A 26,321-nucleotide genomic window follows, 5' to 3' on the forward strand; every position below is an offset into this window, starting at 1 on the left:
TCAAAACCAGTCTTAAGAAAAAAACTGAAAGACCAAATTTAAGACAAAACTGACCAAAAGACACACCAAATTTAAGATGGCATTAAATCCCAAGGCAATTCTTTCTCTCAATGTCAATGGGCTAAATGCACCAGTTAAGAGATACAGAGTGGCTAAATGGATCAAAACGCTCAATCCAACCTTCTGCTGCCTTAAAGAATAGTCAGAACAAACATAGACTCAAAATAAAAGGCTGGAGGAAAATTATCCAAGCAAACAACACCCATAAAAAAGCTGGAGTGGACTACTAATATCAGATGATGCAAACTTTATACTCAGGAAAGTCATAAGGGACAAAGATAGACATTTTATATTAATCAAGGGATATGTACAGCAGGAAGAAATCACTCTCCTAAACACATATGCACTGAATGAGGGGCCAGCAAAATACCCAATACAGTTGTTGACATATCTGAAAAATAATATCAATAACAACACAATAATTGTGGGGGACCTCAACAGGGCTTTATCAACACTGGATAGATCAACCAGACTGAAACCCAACAAGAATATACTAGACGTGAGAAGAGAAATGAAAGAAAGAGGCCTAGTAGATATAAATAGGACATTCCATCCCCAGAAACCTGGATACACAATTTCCTCCAATGTACATGGGACATTCTCCAGGATAGATTACATGCTGGCACATAAAACATTCTTCCATAATATCAAGAAGATAGAAATCTTGCAGGCTACCTTCGCTGACCACAAGGCTCTGAAATTATATGTGAATTCCAAAGGGACACAGAAGAAAAACTTTAACACCTGGAAGTTAAACAGCCTCATACTGAATAACCAGTGGGTCCGAGATGAAATCAAAGAGGAAAGCAAAACATTCCTGGAAACAAATGATAATAAAGACACAAACTATCAGAACTTATGGGACACAGCAAAAGCAGTTCTGAGAGGAAAATTTATAGCTTTGCAAGCTCACATCAGAAGGATGCAGCTCATAGAATTAGAAAGTGCTCAACAAAGGACCCAAAAATATGGAGACAGAAGGAAATAACAAAACTGAGAGCAGAAATCAACGAAATGGAAACCCAAAAAACAATCCAAATGATCAACGAAAGCAGAAGTTGGCTCTTTGAAAAAATAAACAAGATTGATAGACCACTGGCAAAACTAACAAAAAAAGAGAGAGAGAGAGAAACTTGATAACTTGTATTAGGAATGAAAAAGGAGGGCCCGGAGAGATAGCATAGCTGTGTTTGCCTTGCAAGCAGAGATCCAGGACCAAAGGTGGTTGGTTCGAATCCCGGTGTCCCATATGGTCCCCCGTGCCTGCCAGGAGCTATTTCTGAGCAGACAGCCAGGAGTAACCCCTGAGCAACGCCAGGTGTGGCCCAAAAACCAAAAAAAAAAAAAAAAAAAAGGAATGAAAAAGGAGATCACTACTGATATGGCAGAGATTCAAAGGCTAATCAGAAACAGAAACTGCTTTGAGAAACTCTATGCCACTAAAAATGAGAACCTGGAAGAAATGGATAAATTCTTGGACTCTTTTTTTTGGGGGGGGGCCACACTCAGCATTGCTCAGGGGTTACTCCTGGCTGTCTGCTCAGAAATAGCTCCTGGCAGGCACGGGGGACCATATGGGACACCGGGATTCGAACCAACCACCTTTGGTCCTGGATCGGCTGCTTGCAAGGCAAACGCCGCTGTGCTATCTCTCCGGGCCCAAATTCTTGGACTCTTATAGTCTTCCACGGTTGAATAAAGAAGATGTAGCATATCTAAACACCCCCATCACTATTGATGAAATTAAAATGGTAATCAAATATCTGCCCAAAAATAAAAGCCCAGGCCCAGATGAATTTACTAATGAATTCTTTCAAACTTTCCAAAAGGAACTACTACCAATCCTGGCAAGACTCTTTCATGAAATAAAAAAACGGGAACACTTCCAAATAGCTTTTATGAAGCCAACATCACCTTGATACCTAAACCAGACAGAGATGCTGCCAAAAAAGAAAATTACAGACCAATATCTCTGATGAATGCAGAGGCAAAGATCCTCAACAAAATCCTGGCAAATAGGATTCAATGCCTCATTAAGAAGATCTTCCACTATGATCAAGAAGGTTTCATCCCAGGAATGCAAGGATGGTTTAACATCCATAAATCTATCAACATAATACACAACCTCAACAACAAGAAAAATAAAAATCACATGTTCATATCAATAGATGCAGAGAAAGCATTTGATAAGGTCCAACACCCATTCTTGATCAAAACTCTCAGCAAGATGGGAATGAAAGGAACTTTTCTCAATATAGTTAAGGCCATCTACCACAAGCCAGTGGCAAATATTATCCTCAATGGAGAAAAACTAAGAGTCTTCCCTCTAAATTCTGGCACAAGACAAAGCTGTCCTCTCTCACCACTCCTATTCAACATAGCAATGGAAGTACTTGCTATAGTGATTAGGCAAGAAAAAGATATCAAGGGAATCTAGATAGGGAAGGAAAAAGTCAAGCTCTCACTGTTTGCAGATGACATGATACTCTACTTAGAAACCCTAAAGACTCTACCAAAAAGCTTCTAAAAACAATAGACTCAAATAGCAATGTGGCAGGCTAAAAAGTTTACACACAAAAATCAATGGCCTTTCTTTACACCAATAGTAATAAGGAAAAAATGGACATTAAGAAAACAACCCCATTCACAATAGTGCCACACAAACTCAAATATCTTGGAATCAACTTGACTGAAAATGTGAAGAACCTATACAAAGAATACTATAAAACTCTGCTCCAAGAAATAAGAGAGGAAACGCGGAAATGGAAACACATACCATGCTCATGGATTGGCAGGATTAACATCATCAAAATTGCAATACTCCCCAAAGCATTGTACAGATTTAATGTGATCCCCCTAAAGATACCCAGGACATTCTTCAAAGAAGTGGATCAGGCACTTTTGAAATTCATTTGGAATAATAAACACTCTAGAATAGCTAAAGCAATCATTGTGAAAAGAATATGGGGCTAATTACTTTCCCCAACTTCAAACTTTACTACAAAGCATTAGTTATCAAAACAGCATGGTATTGGAATAAAGACAGGCCCTCAGATCAGTGAATAGACTTGAATACTCAGAGAATGTTCCCCAGACATACAATTACCAATTTTTTGATAAAGGAGCAAGAAATACTAAATGGAGCAAAGAAAGCCATTATTGATATATTTGAGTTGATTAATACTCACTAAATTAAAGTCTTCAAAAAATTTACATCTGCACGTATTTAAAAAGAAGTTATCAATGAAACCGAAAGAACATCTTTTTGTGTTGTCTTTTGGCCGCAACTGGCAGTGATCAAAGTGCTGCTCTGAAAGCCAGCCAGTGCCAGGGATAGAACACAAAAGCCTGTCATCAGCATACAAAATATGTATACCAGTCATTTGAGTTCTCTTTTTTGGGACAAGTCAATTTAAAGGAAAAGACCATTTGAGAACTAAAATTATTTATATATAAATAAAGTTAGTTATTAGAAAAGTCACTTTAACTTTCAGGTTGTTAGTTATAAAGAAAAATATGTCAACTAAAAAAACAATGACTTAATAGTCCTCTGATTTAGATTTATTTTATGCTTCAATCACTTGCTACATAAATGATTTTGGACAACTAAGTTACAATTTTGAAGTGTTAGCTTCTCATTTAAAAATATTAATTATAAACATTAATTCTTTTCTTAAAAATTTTAAATTCTTTTTATTTAAACACCTTGGTTACAAGCATGATTGTGGTTGGGTTTCAGTCCTATAAGATGACACCCCATCACCAGTGCAACATCCCCCGCACCAATGTCCCAAATATTCCTCCTCCCCTCCCCGCCTCCACCAGTACTTGAAATTTTCCTATACATGGATGTACATGGAATCTATTATGCTGAGTGAAATAAGTCAGAGAGAGAGAGAAAGACGGAGAATGGTCTCACTCATCTATGGGTTTTAAGAAAAATGAAAGACATTTCTTGCAATAATAACTTTCAGACACAAAAGAGAGAAAGAGCTGGAAGTTACAGCACACCTCAGGAAGCTCACCACAAACAGGGAAGAGTTTAGTTAAAGAAATAACTACGTTTTGAACTATCCTAATAAATAGAGATATAAACATTAATTCTTTAGAATTATTGAGTTATATATTATTTGTTAGATACCTATTCTATGATTATTATAATTTATAAAATTGTTAGAGCACTAAAGTTTAATTATATTGATATATAATAGTAACTATAGTATCTTAGTTACATAAGATTCATTTACACTTTTATCTATTTAATTAGTTATTATTTTCATATAAATTATGTTTATTAAATTTATAATAAATATTCCTAAAAATATACAAATATGTACCAAAGCAAATATATTCAAAAGGGTTGTGCTTATACTTTTTTTTTTGGTTTATTTTTGGGTCACACCTGTCAGCACTCAGAGGTTACTCCTGGCTCTATGCTCAGAAATCACTCCTGGCAGGCTCAGGAGACCATATGGGATGCTGGGATTCCAACCACCGACCTTTTGCATGAAAGGCAAATACCTTACCTCCATGTTATCTCTCGTGGCCCCAATGCTTAATACTCTTAAGATGCAGTAATGTCTCTTGGGTGTTCTGCACTGAAAATTATCTCTTAAATTCTTTCATGCATTCATCATCTATTTATTCAATAAAATAAATAAGAATTAGTAATAATTAGTAAGCATCAAGCCTTTCTGAAGTTAGTCTAGAATAATATATTAGCATTTAATTTAAAATTTAACTTAGTAATATTGGGGCTGGAGAGATAGTATGGAGGTAGGGTGTATGCCTTGCATGAAGGATGGTGGTTCAAATCCCAGCATCCCATTTGATCCCACGGGCCTGCCAGGAGTGATTTCTGAGCATAGAGCCAGAAGTAACCCCTGAGTACTGTCGGGTGTGACCCCCCCCCCCAAATTTTTTTAACTTAGTAATATGAAAGAAAAGAAAAGTACCCAGAAGTGAGGTTAAAGTGTTCCTAATTTATCAGAGAAGGCATTTTTGAGGAAACTAAACTAGAAATGCAAAGAATTGTTAGGAAGAAGAAATAAATAAATAAATAAGTAAAATAATTATATTTATTATATTTTTATTCTAAAATTTAACTAAAATTAAGAATTAAATTAAGGAAAGGCAGAATCACATGAGAGTTTCCAGTTTAAACTAGGAGATTTCTAGGTTCCTCATTAATGCAATGGGTAATGCATCATTCTTACAAACTAGGAAGTTTCATCTTTCCCTACTAAAGAGTTTAAGCAGATAAGCTATATAATCTAATCTATGTTAAAAAAATAAATGTCATAGAATGATCACAATCATTTATAAGATATAAAGGAAACAAATACAGTATGGTAATAATACCAAAAGATAATAGAGATGAGGGTAAGAAGCTCCATAGTAATGAAGCTTACCACAAAAGCAGATAGTGCATTAGGGCAAAGAAGTGACCACAATGACAATATTAGTTGGAAATGATTACACTGAAAAAGAACTGGATATTTAAAGGCAATAAAATGATATACATAATATTCATTCAGTAACAATATTGCAAACCACAGTAGCTAAAAGGGAGGGCAAAGAAAAGTGTTTACCATAAAGGCAAGTTGGAGGAAAGGTGGGAAGGAAACAATTACAATAGTAAGGGAAAATGTGCATTGGGCAACAAGGATGAGTATTGGACATTGTATGACTGAAATTCAATAATGAACACCTCGTAACTGTGTATGTCATAGTGATTAAATTAAATTTTTTATTTAAAAAGAATGGATACAAGAAATAATTTTAATTGATATATAAATCCTTTGTTACATGTGTGACATACTAAATAAAAATTTTAAATTTAAAAATACATGTCACTAGGAAATGTATGTAAATAAACAGAACGAGAACATTTTAAAATTACCTTCCCGCATGAAGGGAACTGAAAACACTGGTGGTAGAAAATGTGCACTGTATGACTGAAACTCATACATGAACAGCTTTGTAACTATATCTCAATGATGATTTAATTAAAAATTATAAAAAAAATGTATCCTCTCTCAAACCTACTGAAAATGACAAAACAAACAAACAATATACCCCAAACAAAATATCATTGCCAATGAAAGAAGCAAAGGACTACAGCCACTAACCACAAAATAGAAAGATTATCTTCTCAAACTAGGAAGGAAAGAGTGATGATCTTAAACAGAGAGCAAATAACTCCTCTGACCTCAAACATTAAACAGGCTATAGATATATTTGTCTATCTGTCCTAAGAGTTCATTCCAACAATCCTTGATTTAAATGATGAGGTTTCAGAAAATGAGAAAGCCACAGGAGACAGAATTCAGTGCCCAATGAAAAATATAGTTCCAAAGAGCCAAGGGTCAGAAAAGCAGAAATGAAGAAAACTCACTTTTTTTTTTTTGATATATGACCAAATCTCCTAACCTCAGATTTTTGGTCATGGGAATGGATATAAAAAATCTGAACATAAATCACCATTCTGCCTTGCAGAGTGTGATATAAAGGGCTTCACAACATAAAATTTGTACATGAAAATGAGTGGGCTAAAGCAGGTATCAAGAGCACTCCCCCCCCCCTTTTTTTTAAAGAAATTTGGAAGATTGCACTGGAACTCAGAAGTTAGCCAAATTTTTGTTAAGGAGAATCCATGAGTGTGTTAACAAGTTTGTTTTCCTGTCAAACCATCTACAACTGCCTCCCATTTTCCATTCCACAAATAAAAATATTTAATACTAAAAATAAATAAGTAAATAAAAGAAAATGAGAGGGCTATCTCTCTTGATTAAGAAAAAAGAAAATGCACTGGTGATGGGATGAGTATTACAACAATGCATGCCTAAAACTATGCTATGAATAGCAACTTTTTAAATCATGATGCTTTAATAAGAAAATAAATGGTAAAAAAATAGACATAGTTAGATGGTGTTTAAGGGAGCAGCCTATAATTTAATACTGTGTATCATTCCAAATTACTTCCCTTTGCTGCTTTCTATATTATTCTAAGTCAAATAGTTGCTCAGGTAGAACACAGACCATCTTTAACTGTAAATTATTGGTAGTTTTCAGGAAGGACTAGAATGAATATATTTGCAGACATTTTGGAACACGAAAATGTTTGAAAACAAGGCCAAAAATTAAAGAGAAATAAGTAAAATAGAATTATTTTATTTAATAGATTCTCTATAAATTGAAAGAATTCAGGATGATATTTTCTATAAATAGCTAAACATTGGGTTTAAAAAAGGTCAAGGTAATACAAACAAACCAGAAAGTTTGTGAGATAAAAAGAGAACATTTTAAGTGAAATCCAAGTCGAAACAATAAAACAGATAATTTATAGCTGAAAAACTAATAAAAGGATAGGGAATATTGGATACTGGATTAGCCAAAAATTGAAACCAGTGGAGAATAATCATACAAGAATAGATGTAGCAAAGATAATAAAAAAAGTATCTATCTATGCTCACAAAAGTTTTTCAATAAAAGACATGTCCAATAAATATAGAAAAATTGGAAAGGAAAACATTTGAGGATGGAAAATATTTCTGAAATAAATCAAGGGCCAGAGTGAGAATGCACAATGGGTAGGGCATTTGCTTTGTACATGTTTAATCCTCAGCGTGGTTCCTGAGAGCAGGGCCAAAAGTAACTCCTGAGTACTGCCTAGTGTGGCCAGAGAACAAAAAAGTAACAACAACCAAAAAAAAAAAAATCAAAAAATCCAGATCAAAATAATTCTAGAAAAAATTGTTGTAAAATCTAGTAAGTCTAAGGAACTTTTAGATAATGGGAAAAAATTCATTGATATATGCCATAGAAAAAGTGAAAAGTAGAAAATTTTAGGCTGGTCTTTCACTTTTTACAGTCACACCTACTTCAAGAAGCAATTCCCTTTGGAGTTCATCATTTGATTACCATTCACTCTCATCAGCTTTCTAAAATCTCATTTCAGTCTTCCACACTATACTGAAGTTGGATTTAACTTGGACATTCCTGGTTTTTTTCACTTATTCTCAAACTGTTCTCAACCTCTAACTTTACTTTAGGCACTGCAAATCAATATCTTCCCAAAGACAATGTCTTCCTTTTCATTTGTGATAACATAAATTTTTTTCCTGTTCCCTGACTATGCCATAATTTTCTTCATTTTTTCTATAACTGCAGAGTAAGCATGCCTTATGATTGGGCTGTTGATCCAGCACCTAATTACTTACTTTTAAATTATTATGCAGTCAATAGCTCAATTATAATATTAATAACATTTTTTCAATCTATCTTTTAGCTCCTGTTAGAACTTCTTTCTACCTGAATCTTCAGTTTTGATAGCTCTCTGAATTACTGGAAGTGCATTACGTGATTGTTTGTTTTTTTATTTATTTTACTATTCTAAATTTTACTTTCTTATTATTGTTTTTTGTAATGTTATCATCATTTTCTCCATCTATAGACTAAAACTTGAGTCTTCCTTATTGCTTGGTCACTGGGTCCAATTATTCCACTAGTACCACCAAATTATCCTTAAAATTTTCTTTAAAAGTATTTGCTAAGCCTTCATATTCTTTGCATTTTTACTGCTGCCTGTCAAACTATTGTCCTACATTTGAAATACTGGGTTGATAGCATTTGGCTTGGGTCATATACTTATGTAACTGTACTCAGAATAATACCGACAGACTTAAAAAGCGTTAGAGCTTTAGAAGCCCAGAACCAGGGTACAATGGTTCTGTCATTTACTAGCAATGCTACTGAGAACAAGGGAATAATTTGGGGAGGGTAATAATTTACTCCCTAGAGGGAAAATGGAGCATAATAATATGAGCCTTAAAAATATTTAAGGGGCTGGCAACAGTATAATGAGTAGGGTCTAGCACATAACTGACCTGGGTTTGATCCCTGGCATTCCATATAGTCCCCAGAGCACTGTCAGAAGTAATTCCTGAATGCAGAGCCAGGAATAACCTTAAGCTTTTCCAGGTGTGGCCCAAAAGCCAAAAGAAAAAGAAGGCTAACCCAGAAACAGTATTTTCCCTCAATAAAAATATATTAGTTACTATAACTTATAAAAATTCTATCATCCTTTAATGTTAACTTTATCCAAAAAAATCTATCTTTAATAGCTTAGTTTGAAGTGGGCTTTAGAGTCCCTCAAAATGTCTTTTTTTGCTTTTGATTATCTGTGTCTAAAACTTAATTATGAATCACTCATTTTCAATGATCTTACTTTTCCATAGGATGTGTCTCTAAATGTCTGACTTTATTTACCCCCAATATTGAAATGTAAACTCATTCTGGGTAGTGATTGTTATATAGACTTTGTACTTCTATTGCTATATGCATAACAGAAATTATACAAATATATGTCGAATATCAATGTTTAAATGTCTACTCTACTTTTAGGCATCAAGAATTTATTTCTAATAACATATTCCTCATTTTGTTTTAAGTCCTTTAGTCATACATTTTAATAAGAATTAATCTCTACAAAGTTTGTGTAATAATCACAAAGGAAACATAAACTAAATAGCATCATTTTCTTTCATTCTGTGGTTTCTGAAACTAAACCAATGACTCAAATCTTATTTTTATAAAGTAAAAGAATATTGTAAGATATATTTTGGTCCACTTAAAAATTTTAAAATAAAAAGAACTTATAATGGTTAATTATTTATAGTATTTAAATATTTCAAACCTGTTTCCAATATTATGATTTAAACGAATTTTAAGTGACTTTAGAAATTTTCATGTTCAGCTATGATTTTACTTAGACATAAAGAATGTCATAGATAAAAATTAAATCAGCTTTCTCATATTTTGTTTGATACATTATTAAATAAGTGACTGGATTAAATTTTTCCACTGAACCGTTATTGGTTGACTAGCTATTTTCTGCTTGATGTCGGTGATATTTATTAGTAATTCATAAGTGTGAATTTCACTATCATTAATAACAAAATACTTCACAGAAATTACAATTTTGTGCCCTCTTAATAGACTGCATTAAATTCTGTACTAATGCAAATTTTATCATATAAGTTACTTCTTATAAAGAGACTAAATTACATTTAGTAGTTGAATCCTTGGATGAATTTTAGGTGAATAGAAAATCAAATAGCTTATTTACCACTTTACCAGAATTAAGTAATATTTCTAGTGCATCAGTTAAAAATAAAGTGAATATCTGAGCCAGGGTTATTATCTGATTGGGTGTATTAGAGCAATCATAAAATCACTTGCTAATTTCAGATACATTTCTGACACTCATCTGCTCTGTTTTGTATTGTTCATTCTAAAGAATTATTTTTGAAGCACAGGCTAATTTAGTACCTTTCAACGTATTTAAGAAACAACAGTATTAAATTTAAAAAATCTGTCAATAAATGATCTCTGTGATTCAAAAAAAAAGAAAAGAAAAAAAGAAACAACAGTAATACAACTTACGGGATGCCCAGTGTCCCCTTTTGGCCCTCTCAGATTCTCCATTTCAAGCATGGAATTGAGATCCTCATAATAATAATAATAATCATAAAGCTCATTTTCATAGCTATTTTCAATAGGATATTTCACATCAGGATAAAATTCGCTTTCCTTCCTTAGATCCAGGTGATTATCCACGGATGGCTCATCTGTCACTCTGTATAAGGTAGTATTCAAAATCTGTTGCAGTTCCATGAGTTCATTAGTATGTAGATTTGCTCTGGCCTTCTTGAGATTAGTTACTGAATCTTGTTTAATATGTGGAAGAAGAGATGATATCTTCTTAAATAGTGACAAACCAGTTACTCTGTCGTTGTATTGTGTATTATTGTCTGATGAATTTAAGACAGAATTCATTTTCTCCTTGCTATTTGTTCTTGCCTCACTGACGTCATGATGGATCATTGGCAGGCTGAAGTTTGTCTGAGAATATTTTTCAGTGATCATTTCTTCGGCCTGAATTTCATGGTTCACAACGTGTACATCAGAGACATTCCTTGCATGAAGAAAAGTTAGTGGAGATTTCGATACCTGGTATTCTTCTTGTTTATGAACTGTTGCAGAATCATTACTTATATTTAAAATACTTTTGCTTTGGGTAAATGTATATTCTGACAGTACTTTTCCAACAAACTGTTGGGGCAAGGGAGAATTTTCTGGTATCTTAGCTGGTTCAGTAGTTGTGTGAAGACTTGAGTCAGGACAATGCTGTTTCATATGTGTGCAATAGTTTGAAGATGCTTCTGCAGAAGGAATAATATCCAACTGACATATTATTCCTTCAAAATGTATAGAATCATTATTCATACTTCCCAAAGTAAAAACACTTTTAGAATCAAATATCTGAACTTCTGAGTGAATCTCTCTGCTAAAAAAATGTTTTCCACATTCAACAAACATTGAGACAGCGTGCGTTTTAATAGTGATGGCAAGTGAGTGCCACAGCTCATCATGAACGCTATAGTTGAAAATGACAGACTGCTTTCCTCCAAGGTATACCACTAATTTTTTAGGTAATAATTGTACTCCTAATTGCAGTCTATTTTTATTTCTAATGCTGAAGAGAAAAGCATTGCTTACTCTATGTGAACGTAACCCAATCAGTATTATAAATGGGTATCTTAAGTTGACTGGTAATATTTTCATGAGAGGTGACTCAATGTAAGTATCATTTGTTAAAATGACACCTGATTCTGTTAAATGAACTCCCTGAGGAAATGGTGAAGATGATGATGGTACAGCAGTCACTGATGATGAATGTCTTACATCTTTGTCTCCAAGGCCTAGTTGCTGAAGAATATCTATGCCTGAAAATTAAATAAAGAGAGAGAAACAAAAAGATCTTATTAGGATGCACTCATGTGTTCATAGAAATTTTGGAGTACAAGAAAATATTACATATTTATATCAACAGCAATTATTAAATAATAGTTCTTAAAAATTAATCTCCAGGTAATTGGAGATATTGGGAGGAGGAGTGAAATTTCTATACAATTTGAAACACACATATAAACACAAGTATCTATAAACCTAATATCTAAAAATTTTTCTTCCATTTCCCTAACTAATTCAGATTCTTATTTGTTTGTCTGATTCTGATAAATATACATTATAAAGGATTCCTAGATATTTACTTCTTTAAAACTTAAAAAGGTATTCTTGAGAAATAAGGAGACTTTTTAAATGTAGTTTGTAGAGCATGCTATAAATTAAGATCACACAATCTTTATTTTTTAAATAATATTTTTTATTTAAACACCTTGGTTACAAACATGATTGTGGTTGGGTTTCAGTCATATAAGAGGTCACCCCCATCACCACTGCAATATTCCCACCACCAATGTCCAAAATATCCCTCCTCCCCACCCTGCCCCCACCTGTACTCTAGACAGGCTTTCTATTTCCCTCATACATTCTCATAGTTAGGATAGTTTGCAGTGTAGTTATTTCTCTAAATAAACTCAGATCACACGATCTTTAAATTTACAATTTTCCATGATAATTTCCCTCTGATCTTCTGAGTTTCAATTAACATTGACACTCTTTTTTTCTCTTTCTTTCTTTCTTTCCTTTCTTCTTTCTTTCTTTTCTTTCTCTCTCTTTCTTTTTTCTCTCTTCTTTCTTCTTTTCTTTCTTCTCTTTCTCTCTTTTTCTTTCTTTCTTCTTTCTTTCTTTCTTTTTTTCTTCTTTCTTTCTTTCTTTCTTCTTTCTTTCTTTCTTTCTTTCTCTTTCTTTCTTTTTCTTTCTTCTTTCTTTCTTTCATTCTTTCTCTTTCTTTCTTCTTTCTTCTTTCTTTCTTTTTTTCTTTCTTTCCTTCCTTCTTTCTTTCCTTCATTCTCTTTCTTTCTTCTTTCTTTCTTTCTTCTTTCTTTCTTCTTTCTTTCTTTCTTTCTCTTTCTTTCTTTCTTTTCTTTCTTTCCTTCCTTCTTTCTTTTTCTTTCTTTTTCTTTCTTTCTTTCTTTCTTTCTTTCTTTCTTTCTTCTTTCTTTCTTTCTCTTTCTCTTTCTTTCTTTCTTCTCTTTCTTTTCTTTCTCTTTCTTTCTTTTCTTTCTTCTTCTTTTCTTTCTCTCTTTCTTTTTCTTTCTTTCTTTTTTCTTTTCTTTCTTTCTTTCTTTTCTTTCTTTCTTTCTTTCTTTCTTTCTTTCTTTCTTTCTTTCTTTCTTTCTTTCTTTCTTTCTTTCTTTCTTTCTTTCTTTCTTTCTTTCTTTCTTTCTTTCCTTTCTTTCTTTCCTTTCTTTCTTTCTTTCTTATTTTTTGTATTTGAGCCTTACAACAAAGCTTAGGGACTAATCCTGGCTCTGTGATCAAAAATTACTCCTTGCAAACTCCGGGGACCATTTGGGGCACCAGGGATTGAACCTGAGTTGGCTGTATGTAAGGCAAACACTCTTCACCGTACTATTGCTCTGGCCCCAGAGTTCTCTATATAACTAATATCTTGTGTGCTATACATAAATTACAGACTCCTTTATTTCGTCTGCAGAGAATTAAATTCCAATGGTTAATAATTCTAATATAACAGCATATGTTCTCTACCTTCCAAGTTTCTTTTATTTACATTATTCTTTCTTTCTTGAATTTTTGGGCTAGGCCTGTTGTTGTTCCAGGATTTTTCCTGGCATTGCTCTCAAGGATCATTCCTGGTAGTGCTCAGGGAACCAATGATACATAATACTTGATCAAATCCAAGTGGACCATATGAAAGGGAAGTATCTTACCCACTGTACTCTCTCTCCAGTCCTCCTTCCATTATATCTTGATCTTCCACAGAAATATTTTCTCCAACAATAAAGATAAGCACCACATACATTTTCCCCAGTTTATTACTTTTCTCTTCTTCAAACCAAACCACATAACTTGAACTATCTAGTCCCACCTCACAACTAGATCGGGAAATAAGAGAGGTACTAAGACCAAACAGGTGTAGGACCACTAAGTAGTTAGCTGGGCACAGAGGGGACCACTTATTCTGGCAGCCCCGGGGGTGAGGGAGGAGGATATGGGAGGTAGGACGGGAATGGAGGTGGAGGGAGGACAACTTGGTGATGGGAATTCCCCTGATTTTATGTTAATATGTACCTAAAATATTATTGTCAATGATATGTAGGCCACTATGATTAAAACAAAAATTATATTAAAAAAGAAATATTTTCTCCAATTTATGGACTATGTTTAAATATTTAATATATAACTGTAAAGATAACTGGATGTTATATTTTAATTATATAGTTGTGGGTTTTTGGTTTTGTTATTTGTTTTTTGGGTCACACCTACTAATGCTCTGGGGTTACTCCTGGCCATGCTCTCAGAAATCACTCCTGGTTTGGGGGACCATATTGGACTTTGGAGGATTGAACCTTGATCTGTCTTAGGCTAGCGCCAGCAAGGCAGACACCTTACTGCTCTGCGCCACCGCTCCACCCCTTACTTGTGGATTTTATGATTAATTTTTACTGTGGTCCTATAATAAAATGCTGCTAATATCCCTTATCTAAATATTGGTCCATAGAAGACTGATTCTATGTCTGATAAACTATTAGATATATGCTTTTCCTGCTCTAAGTGATGAATAAATAAAGATGTCCAGTTTTTTCATTTTCATAAAGGAATAAAAACACATCATTAATTACAATTTATCTTAAAAAGTGTATAAAAGCTTTTAAAGATTAAACAGAAGCATAATCTTAGCTTTTATTTTATAAGAAACTAATGGTCCTTTGGTAATTTATCTTTATTATAAATATCAAACATAATAACAAATGCCAGACCCATATTTTATAATTGCATATAAGGAAATAATTACTAAATATCACTCTTGATAATCAAACAAAAATAAAATAATTTTATTATGAAATTTTTACAAAACACAAGTACTTTATCTTCAAATTTTAACTGTCATTTAGACTACTGGTTGTGCTTGAGGACTATTAAGTACTGCCAGTGGTAAGTCCATATTTATCTCTCTGACCTAAAGGAATATTTAAAGAAGCCTCAGAAAACCATGAAAATAAACTTGATGTCATATTTTAAATTATTATATACTGTAAAAATTAATTTTAATACATAATGTGACTGTGTATTTTAATGTATTAACATGGCTGTTTGTCATGGGGGTCTTGTGGCCTTACTTTCCCCTATTAGCCTTACAAACTAATAAGAATTATCTTTGCTATTTATATTTTATTCATAAATAACCTAGATGTAAATTTTTATTTATCATTTATGTATAGTATCATTTAAATGTAATCTTCTATATAGCAAATCAGCTATAATCAGCAAATAATCTGATCTATTTCCCATTTTTACTCCTCAGTTTTTAATAATTGTGCCATTGTTGCATTGGTAATTCATATGGCATTCTTATTTTCTTATTGCACACTTTCTTCTGATACAGAGAGAATATTTTTGCAGTAGTTTCTTCAGTCACTTATTTTTGCTGAAGTTTATACTCAAGTTTTCCCAAGATGGGAGTGTGAGCATTTCCTGACTGACATTTTAAAACTATTTCCTCCTAGTCTTGTATCTTAAGTTTGACTAGGTTTAAAATTATTCATTGGGTATTTTCTTTTTGTATCTTGTGGATATGGCTTCATTTTCATTAGATACTTAACATTAGAATAGAAAAACCAACATCAGCTATTTTTTCCTCCAAAGAAATGACTTTATTTTTCATATTTTATTTTTTTAAAAATGCCCAGTATGCTTTAATCTTTTTTTCACCTTTCATCTATTTTTGTTCATCTTTGACCCTACATGTTACTGGGATCTAGGTTCATATTGACCATTCTATATGATCAATGTCTCTAGGTATATGATGTTTTCACATGATAAAGGAAGTTTATGAAGAACAACTTTTTTTCTTCATCACACTTTAACAGTTACATCTTTTAGTATTTGTCATTTTTATAGTTTTGGTTTTTAAAATCTTACAATGCAAATATTGCAGTACCACTACTGTTCTCTGTATCACTTCTTATACTCTTTTAAAATATTTTCTTCATCTTTAGTTCCATTTATTTTATTATTATAATTTATATTTCTGTTTTTCTTGTCTAACATCTTTTCTCCTTCCACTTTTATCTTGATTGTAGAAGTGTATCTTTCACTCTGATATATTTTATGAGTTATCCAATCTCACTATTATTCATATTCTTTTAATATTTTCCCATCTTTTCTTTTTTCCGAGCTCTGACTAAACAGTACATGACGAATTCTTCAGTTGGTTCTTTTTATATATTCTTTTATATATTCTTTTTATATATCCTTAATCTCCTTTTCCTGGATCGACTCCAACTGGTATAAGCTTAATAATAAACCTTTACTTCAAGAATCAAATATAGGCATTTTATAACTATGCTCATGAGATGTTTAACCTTTGTTTTTATACTTCCTTCTAGGAAAATTCAGTCCTTTGTGCAGAATTTTAAGGTTAAGTATTCAGAGCATGCTCTTCACATTCAGGAAATTTATATTTGCTAGTGTTTTCTAAAATTTTGCTACTTAAATTATTACTAGTGGAATGAATATTTTAGCATATTATATGAGTCTGAAAATTTTATCAGTTGATTTGTTTTGCTGAAAATAAAAATTTTAGGTAAATTTATAATATCATTTGACTTATTGATTTTTAATGATATCCAGAAATGGAAGTAGCATGATAATATTGCCTGACTTCAAATTTATATTTGTATCCATTTCACAGATAAGGATTCTGAAACTCACAGAGACTAAATAATTTTATCAAGTTCACAGAGATAATGAATTGTAGGCATGTAGTTTGATTCCACAGGCTAAAATTTTTGCTTTATTACACTGCCTCATAATCATAGGAACACACATTTCTCTTGTCAACCTCACTAATAAATCATAACAAATTTGTTTCCTCACAAGACCAGAAATGTTACAGTGAGGAATATGTTCTACATAAACAGAGGAGGTAGAACAAGAGGTGAAATATAACTAATTGTTTCGCTACTTAAGAGTTCATGTTTTAGTTTATTTATTTATAAAATGCTTTGATAGGATATTGACAGAAGAGATACAAGAAACACCTTAAGAATAGAAGGTATGGGACCAGCATGCCACAACGTTTGCTCTGAGTGGAGACTGGAGCCCTGCTGCAACATAGAAGAGGCTGGACTAGAGCAATGCAGTGCTCGCCCTGAGGTCACACCATGAGAAGAGGTGGCCATGCACTTTTTTTAGTCAATGAGCCCCCGCACAACACATAAAAAACACCCCCACACTGCAAAGGTTACAATGGGAAAACAACACATTATCTGCCATGCTTAGAGAATGAAGATAGTAGTTCAGAAGACCCCAAAAACATCAGCCATCTAAAAAGCCTCTCATAAGGACTTTAGAGAGGAAATGTGGAGAATGTTCAAAGAACTCAAAGAAACCATGGGAAGAACTTTACAAACCTCAAATAAGACTCAAAAGGACATGAGAGTAAAAATGAGGAAATTTTAAATAGAAATAACAGGACTGAAATACATAGAATGCGAAATGAAAAACTCACTGGAAGGCCTCACCAGCAGAGTGACAACTGTGGAGGACAGAATCAGTGAGATGAAATAACACCTCCACAGAACAGAATAGGTTGGATAAGAGTCTTATAATAAGCAAACAGGGGCTGGAGAGATAGCATGGGAAGTAGGGCATTTGCCTTGCTGCAGAAGGACGGTTGTTCGAATCCTGGTATCCCTTCTGGTACCCCGAGCCTGCCAGGAGGAAATTCTGAGCATAGAGCCAAAAGCAACCCCTGAGTGCTGCTGGATGTGAACCCCCCAAAGAAAAAGAAAAGAAATAAAATAAGCAAACAGAAGATGGAAAAAAATCCTAAAAATAAGTGTTCAGATGATAATATAACTGTGTTATATTCTATAGAAATGATATAAGAATCACTGAAGTCCCAAAGACCCAAAGATCCAAACTGCCATGAAGAGGTAACAGTTAAGATCATTATTTGAAAGGAGTCCCCAGAGCTGAAGAATGGATGCACTGACAATAAGAATGCTTGAAGAGTACCAGATAAAAGAGACCCAAAGAAAAACATCTCAAGTCAATACAATGATGACAACCACAGATAGATATAGAAGACTGAAAGAAGCAAGCCCAGAAAAGGAAAATAGTTATGAGGAAACATCTTTAATACTTACAGTAGATTTATCACAAGCAACCCTGCATGCCTGAATGCAGTGATAGAATATAGTGGGAAAAAAAACTCACACCAAGAATATTTCACAATACCAGACTTACATTCTGTTTTGAAAGAAGTATACACAGATTCATGGATAAACAGCAGCTCAGAAACTTTACAGGATCAAAACCAGCCTTAAAAGAATGATTGAAAGTTCTACATTAATACAAGGCAGACCCAACAAATACCCAAAACTCTTACAAAAAGATTACACAAAATTCCATGACAATCATCTCTCTTAAAATTAATGGAATAAATGTACCAGTGAAGAGACAAGAGTGGCAAAATGGATCAGAATATTGAATCCAACATTTTCTGCCTGCAAGAAGCACATCTGAGTAGTCAGAGCAAAGACAGACAAGGATGAGGTGGTCATACTAAGATCAGATGATACGGACTTTAGGCATCAAAAGGTTATGAGACAAGAAGAGCATTTCTTAATAATCAGGGAGAAACCACACTACGTATATGCACCCAATGATGAGCTACTAAAGTACTTAAAACAGTTGCTGATAGACTTGAAGAAAGACATCACACACAATGAAAAAGAAAGCAACAAAATAATAGTGGTAGACTTCAACAATGCCCTGTCACCAATTAATAGGTCAACCAGGCTAAAACATAACAAGGATATACAAGCTCTGAAGAAAGAAGTGGAAGATAGTGGCTTAGTACATATATGTATGTATGTATGTCTGTATGTATATATGTATATGTAAAAAAAGCTGGATACACATTTTTTCTAAATGCATATAGGACATTCTCTGAGCAAGGAAGCAAGAATAAATAACTGATAGCACATTAAACTGAGAATCTTCTATACTTCAAAGGATACAAAGACTATTCATGGAATGGGAGAAACTATTTACCATTATCTATCAGATAAGAGGCAAATATCTAAGATATACAAGTTATTGATATAATTTAGCAAGAAAAAATCTAACACCTAGAAATGGGGAGGAGAAATAAACAGACATTTTCTCAAGGTGATTATAAGGCACATGAAAAAATGCTATACATCATTAATTATCATAAAAGATGTAAATCAAAGCAACAATGGATATCAATTCACATCACAGAAACTGGCATACATCACAAAGAAGAAGAACAACCTGTTCTTGCATAGATGTGGGGAGAAATGAGCTCTTATATACTGCTGGTGGGAATTTAGACTAGTCCAGCCTTTTTTGGGAAACAATATGGATATTTATAATATATATATATATATATTGAGCTTCCATATGATCTAGCAATACTATTTCTAATGCTATTCCTAAAAACATCAAAAAATAAAATGTAGAAAAACCTTCTGTGTTCTGATCTTTGTCTCTAACAGATGAATGACTAAAGAAACATTGGTACATTCACACAATGGAATACTATGCAGCTGTTAGAAAAAAATGAAGCCATAACATTTATGTATAAATGGATGGATATGGACATTATTATACTGAATGAAGTAAAGAGGGATAGAGATAGAAAAATCTCACTACTACTACTACTACTATTATTATTATTATTATTAGAAAAAAGAGAGAAGGAAAGAAGTAAAATGTCTGCCTCAGAGGCTAGCAGAGGCAAGGACAGGAGGTAAACTGGGGCATTGGTGGCTGAAAATGGGCACTGGTGAAGGGGATGTACCTTGTATGATGGCAACTCAATCATGAACAAGTTTGTAACTATGATGTTTAAATAAAGTTTTTAATTTAAAAAGGAGTGAAGAATGGAGCTGGAGTGATAGCACAGCAGTAGGAAGTTTGCCTTGCATGCTACCGACCTGGGTTGGACCTGGGTTTAAACCCCAGCATCGCATATAGTCCATCGAGCCTGCCAGGAGTGATTTCTGAGTGCAGAGCTAGAAATAAACCTCAGAGTGTTGCTGGATGTGCCCCCCCAAAAATAAAAAAAGAGTAAAGACTTCAACAGTAGCTTATGTTTGCCTCATAATGCAAAAAAAAAAAAATGGAATTTAGACATCAAATTTAAGCATTTGGTATCAGTAAATACTAGAAAGTATTTAATTGTCTATGAAGTCAATAGACTGCTTTATGAATGACCTAAACCACAGAAGCAATTCCATTTGTAATACTTAAGAAATACGTTGTTTTTTAAGATGAATACTAATTATCATCCTATTAAGATATTTACATATTTTAAGAATAATAATTACTACAGCATACATTATATCATTTTTATGTACCAAATGATACTTTAAACTACTCTAAGTTTTTTGCTTTATTTCACAACTCTATGAGACAGTTAATATTTTTAGTCACATCAGCAGTTATAAAATCAATCTCAGAGACATTAAATAATCCTCCCAATGCCAACCAACTAGAAAATGCAGTGGTAGGATTTAAGTGAGGGCAGATCTCTAGAGTCCATCTCTGCTTGGCAACTTTCAGGAAAGCAAATGTTGGCTATCAGCAGAACTGATTCTGTCGCCTTAACCTAATGCTTCTTAAATGGTGAGTGAATGGTCTGATCACCAAGACAACATGCTACTCTTTTTACTATAAACACCAAGTCTTATGACTTCACCCAAACCATGGTTAAATAACCACATATGCTGACTCACAAACCTCTCCTTTGGCTTGTATATCCAAGTGCCTATGAATTTATCCATAGAGATTAAATGTCCCACAAGCACTTTTAATTCAGTATATTTCCCTTAAGCTTGTTCCTATTATTTTAGAGCCTGTAAGTGAATAGCCACACTACCATTTCAACAGCCAGAATAAACTTTTTATAGTGTGAATTATATCATGCCAGTCTCCTAAACATAATCTTTTCATGGCTCTAAGCCATCCTGTAATGACCTCCTCGTACAATGAAAATAAAATAATCCAGACTATACATAGTATATGAAACCTATATCATCTGTCCTCTTCTTAATTCTTCTACCTCTGCTCCTACCACCCCACCTTAATTAAGACAGTCAAACTGCATTTTTATTTCTTGAAACTACTTAGCTAAGTTTCTTTTGTTTGTGTTTTGTTTTTGGTGTGTGCTAGGGATCAAACTCAGAGGTTCACACATACATGGTATGTGCTTTACTTAGTCACATCTGCCAGCTCTCCTGTAAAAATCATTTTGAACTCATAGTATTTGTACTTATTACTTTTTTCTGCCTGAAATGTTCATGCAGATCTAGGTTCAAACATCAGCTCATAAAAATCTTCCTTGGTCACATTATCTAAAATATTATCCTTGTCTCTATTAAAGATTTCAGTAGGTCTTTATTTTTGTCTTATTGTGCTTTATTCTTCTTCATAGAACTAAAAATTATAATATCTATATTGCTCCCTAACTAAAATTTAAGTACTCCCACAAGAAAGCACTCTATCTTGTTTTACATTTCATACTGAGTGCTAAAAATTAGGTCCATGATAATTAATGAGTGTATTAATTAATAAATCTAATGAGCTAACCCAGAAATTTTATAATTATCTCTGATAATTCATTTATATACATTATCCACAGTAAGTTCAATACATCCCATAGGCAACCTTAGCTTCCTAATAGATTTCTCTGCTTCTTGGAAGATACCCGTACCAATCCATCATCCCTACTGCTGTTAGAGAAACCTTCCAAAAAAGTACAGAACATTTAGTTCATGACACTCCCTCCTATAACTCATCATTAGTTCCCATAGCTTTTATATAAAACTTTTATATAAAACTTCTTACTTCAGCACTTACTTTTAATGATCTGACCCCCACCAAATGTCTAGTTTTATGTCACATGGCCTCATAGCTTTCTATTTATTTAGTAAAGCAAGGTAGTTTTTCATAAATCTTACTTAGAAAGAGGTGAGGGAAACAAAAGAGTGGGGGCCCGGAGAGATAGCACAGCGGTGTTTGCCTTGCAAGCAGCCGATCCAGGACCTAAGGTAGTTGGTTCAAATCCCAGTGTCCCATATGGTCCCCCGTGCCTGCCAGGAGCTATTTCTGAGCAGACAGCCAGGAGTAACCCCTGAGCACTGCCGGGTGTGGCCCAAAAACCAAAAAAAAAAAAAAAAGAAAGAAAGAAAGAAAGAAAGAAAGAAAGAAAGAAAGAAAGAAAGAAAGAAAGAAAGAAAGAAAGAAAGAAAGAAAGAAAGAAAGAAAGAAAGAAGGAAGGAAGGAAGGAAGGAAGGAAGGAAGGAAGGAAGGAAGGAAGGAAGGAAGGAAGGAAGGAAGGAAGAAGGAAGGAAGGAGGAAGGAAGGAAGGAAGGAAGGAAGGAAGGAAGGAAAGAAAGAAAGAAAGAGAAAAGAAAGAAAGAAAGAAAGAAAGAAAGAAAGAAAGAAAGAAAGAAAGAAAGAAAGAAAGAAAGAAAGAAAGAAAGAAAGAAAGAAAGAAAGAAAGAAAGAAAGAAAGAAAGAAAGAAAGAAAGAAAGAAAGAAAGAAGAAAGAAAAGAGTGGAAGTATGTGTCAGAGAGAAAGCATGGGCTTCTCCAGAGTGTAAAAGGCAAAGACAAAGAGACAAGCAAGCAAGATAAATGTTCAAAAGAGAACAAGAGCTTGACGAGCAGACCTCATAGCTTTCTATTTAATAAACTTTCCAGCTTTCAGTTTATACTAGATATCAAAGACTATCAAAATCCAAAGAATAGGAAGAATAGCAATATTTAGAATATAAAAAAGTGGATAATTCTCAACATGGGAGTTCAAATTTTAAATAAAATATAACCATCAAAAATGAGTAAATTGAGCTGGAGCTGGCGCAGCAGTAGGGTATTTGCCTTGCACACAGCTGACTCAGGAGGGACCACTGTTTGAGCCCCCAGAGTCCCATATGGTCCCCCAAGCCAGGAGTGATTTCTGAGCACAGAGATAGGAGTAACACCTGACCGTCAATGGATATGGTCCAACTGCCCCCCCCAAAGAGTAAATCACTCAAGCACTTCTTTTAAAAATTAATATCTTTATTTAAACACCTTGATTACAAACATGATTGTGGTTGGGTTTCAGTCATGTAAAGAAAACCCTTTTCACCAGTGCAACATTCCCATCACCAATGTCTTAAATCTCCCTCCTCCCCATTCACGCACTTCTAATCTTGTGGTGTCCTATTTTATTTGTTTGGTTTTAGGGCAGTGGATCAAATGTGATGCCAGGGGTCAAACACAAATCAGTCTCATCCAAGGCAAGCATCTTATTTATTGTACTATCTCTCTGGTCCCAAGATGTCCTATTTGTAGAAAATCACTTTTCAAACCACACCGGATTACTATCATGTTTTGCTCTTGGCTCTATGCTCAGAAGCTAGGAAATTTTATACAAATTCTAGATATGATAAGTTTTTACTATGATGTTGTTTTAACAGCTATGGAATTAGGCACATTTTTTCTATAGTGCAGTTAATATATATTTTTACATATTTTAGCATATGTTGTTTTAGTTTTTACAATTTAAATTGAGAAATGAAGATTAAAGAGTTTTTTTTGTTTTTACAAAATCAGGACTTTTTCTCTTTTGGCTGAAAGTATTGGGTTGACTTACATTTTCAAGTATTAACTCCAGATTGTAGGCTGATATTTTAATCTTTGACTCACTAAGTATTGTTATAAATAAAATTCTTGAGATGTAATCATATCTATGAACATTTAAAAAAAGTTACTCGTGGAAGCCTCAGGGTACCATACGTGATGCCTGGGATTGGACATGGGTCGTCCGTGTGCAAGACAAATGCCCTACCTGTTGTGCTATCACTCTGGCCTCTAGAAAATCACTTTTACCCTTTTCTGCCATTGAAGTCTTCATTAAGAGATTATGAATTCTGGGGGCCGGAGTGATAGCACATTGGTAGGGCGTTTGCCTTGCATGGGTCGAAACCAGGACGAACCCGGTTTCATCAGTGGCACCCCATAAGGTCGCTTAAGCCTGCCAGGTGTGATTTCTGTGCTCAGAGTCAGGAGTATCCTCTGAGGACTGCTGGGTGTAGCCCAAAAAACAAACAAAAAAAGATTATGAATTCTTTCTAAAGTTATTTTTGAATCTATTTTTGAGAGGCATTCTATGTGTGTGTGAGAGAGATACATAGGTTATAATGACAAGCAGTAAACTGCTTTGGGGATTTTGCGGGGAGAGGCTCTACACCTGACAATGTTCAAGATTTACTCCTGCTTTTGTGCTCAGGGATCATTCCTGGCAGAGTACAAAGGACCTTATGTGGTACAAGGGATCCAACCCATTTTGGGTTTGTGAAAAGCAAGCACCTTACCTACCAGTAACTTTCCTGCAACCACCAGAATAACATTTTCTTATAAAATCTCTATCATTTTAAGTCATATAGCAGTCTTATTACAAAACTCTCAAGTAAAGCAAACAAATCATTGAACCCATACTTTAATTCTACTTTTTTCATACCCATTTTCAACACGTTCCACAATGGATCCAAATCTCATATACTATTTCCAAAGTAAAGAGTTTAGCATTGCCCAAATTTAGCTTTCCTTTGTCCTCAGCCTTTGGCAGTAATCTTGAAGTTAATGTAATGGCTTGCTTGAGAAAAATATCTTTACTTCTAGACCATGGCTTTTACCCAGTAACTGTGATTTAGAATGAAGATTATAAATCATATGGTATCAGTTCAACATCAAAAGGAACTTGAGACTAAGGTCAAGTATGTCCAACCATGTGGGTAGTCTGCCCCTTCTATTTAAGGAGCCCAAATAATTCTGGACATTTAGTTGAGACAAACTTCAGTACCTGGTACTACTAAATTGTCACATATCTTTAATGAGAAGTTGGTACTAATCTCACCGAAAAAGGACAACCAAGAAACACTGCCCTAAGGTATGTGAATTGATACTACATGATCCCAAATCTTCCTGTATTTTTTTTTGTCTGCTTATTTTTAGAGTACACATCCAGTAGTGTTCAAAACTTACTTCGGGCTCTAAGCTCAAGGATCATTCCTGATGGTACACAAGGGATTATCTGGATTGCTGGGAATCAATTATGGGATCAATGGTCTTGATCACATGCATGGCAAATGCTCTGTCCAATTTAAAATCTTTCCAGCCTCCAAATCCTTATTTTAAATTACAGGTATAACTCATAGCCCGGAAGTAAAGGCATTTTTATTAAGCAAACTATTCTAAAGATTTCATGATTATTGTCCAAGGCACATCTGTGTCCTTTTGTTGTGTTAAACCATAATCATAACAGATTTCAGTAATTTATAGCAGTCCTATGGTATTGTAGAAGCAATGTTGTAAGAAGAATGCTCAAACTTGCAATTTGTAATTTGTATCAGAAGTAATAACAGTGGCCCTAGAGACTGTCCTTATTACTAAATCAAAATCCTTTCATTAACATAGTTGTTCACAGTCCATCATTTGCTAGTCTCAATTTTAATTTTCTATATCAAAGTATCTGTTCTTTTCTTTCAGAACCCTGTTCTATATCTCCACTTTACTTATCCCTGAAGACTCAGTTCAAGTCTTGTCTTCATTTTAAGACTTCTGTACAATTTTTGCTGTGATTTTGTTTTACCTTCATGTGAAATAGATTTTCTCTTAGTCTACTTAAAAAAAAATCAGTAACTGGGGCCAGAGCAGTGGCGCAGTGGTAATGTTTGCCTTTGCACGTGGCTGACTTAGGTCAGATGCAAGTTAGATCCCCCCCCTCCCCTGCTTTCCATATGGTCCCCCAAGCCAGGAGTGAATTCTAAGCCCAAAACCAAGATTAACCCCTGAGCATCACCACATGTGGCCCCAAAACCAAAAAAACACAAAACAAAACAAAAAAACCTAGGAGACAAAATCAGTAACTAGTCAGATGCTGAGCCTTAGACAGCCTCTTCAAGCATGCTTGTCCAAATTTTTATTTAAAACTTGATTGTTAAGCTTAATTATTAATATTATTATTAGTTACATGTAAACCAATGATTTAAAAAGGAGTTGCAATGGAGAAAGAAACAAGCAGGGAGTAGAGAGGTGAAGAAAATAAGAGAGGTAGAGCAAAATTAAAAAATGAGCTCTCGGGCCCAGAGAGATAGCACAGCGGCGTTTGCCTTGCAAGCAGCCGATCCAGGACCAAAGGTGGTTGGTTCGAATCCCGGTGTCCCATATGGTCCCCCGTGCCTGCC

The 26,321-nt window shown here is 34.0% G+C and overlaps 1 protein-coding gene across 1 annotated transcript in view; it reads right to left on the reverse strand.

Annotated features, from left to right (window-relative positions):
• COL24A1 (collagen type XXIV alpha 1 chain) overlaps positions 1 to 26,321 on the reverse strand; it is a 319,520-nt gene that overhangs the window by 276,055 nt on the left and 17,144 nt on the right. The window contains exon 3 of the mRNA XM_049772551.1: positions 10,507 to 11,849. Within this exon, the coding sequence (XP_049628508.1) occupies positions 10,507 to 11,849 (1,343 nt within the window). The remainder of the gene's footprint in view (positions 1 to 10,506; positions 11,850 to 26,321) is intronic.

Source organism: Suncus etruscus, chromosome 4 (assembly GCF_024139225.1).
Source record: "Suncus etruscus isolate mSunEtr1 chromosome 4, mSunEtr1.pri.cur, whole genome shotgun sequence".
Classification (NCBI taxonomy): domain Eukaryota; kingdom Metazoa; phylum Chordata; class Mammalia; order Eulipotyphla; family Soricidae; genus Suncus; species Suncus etruscus.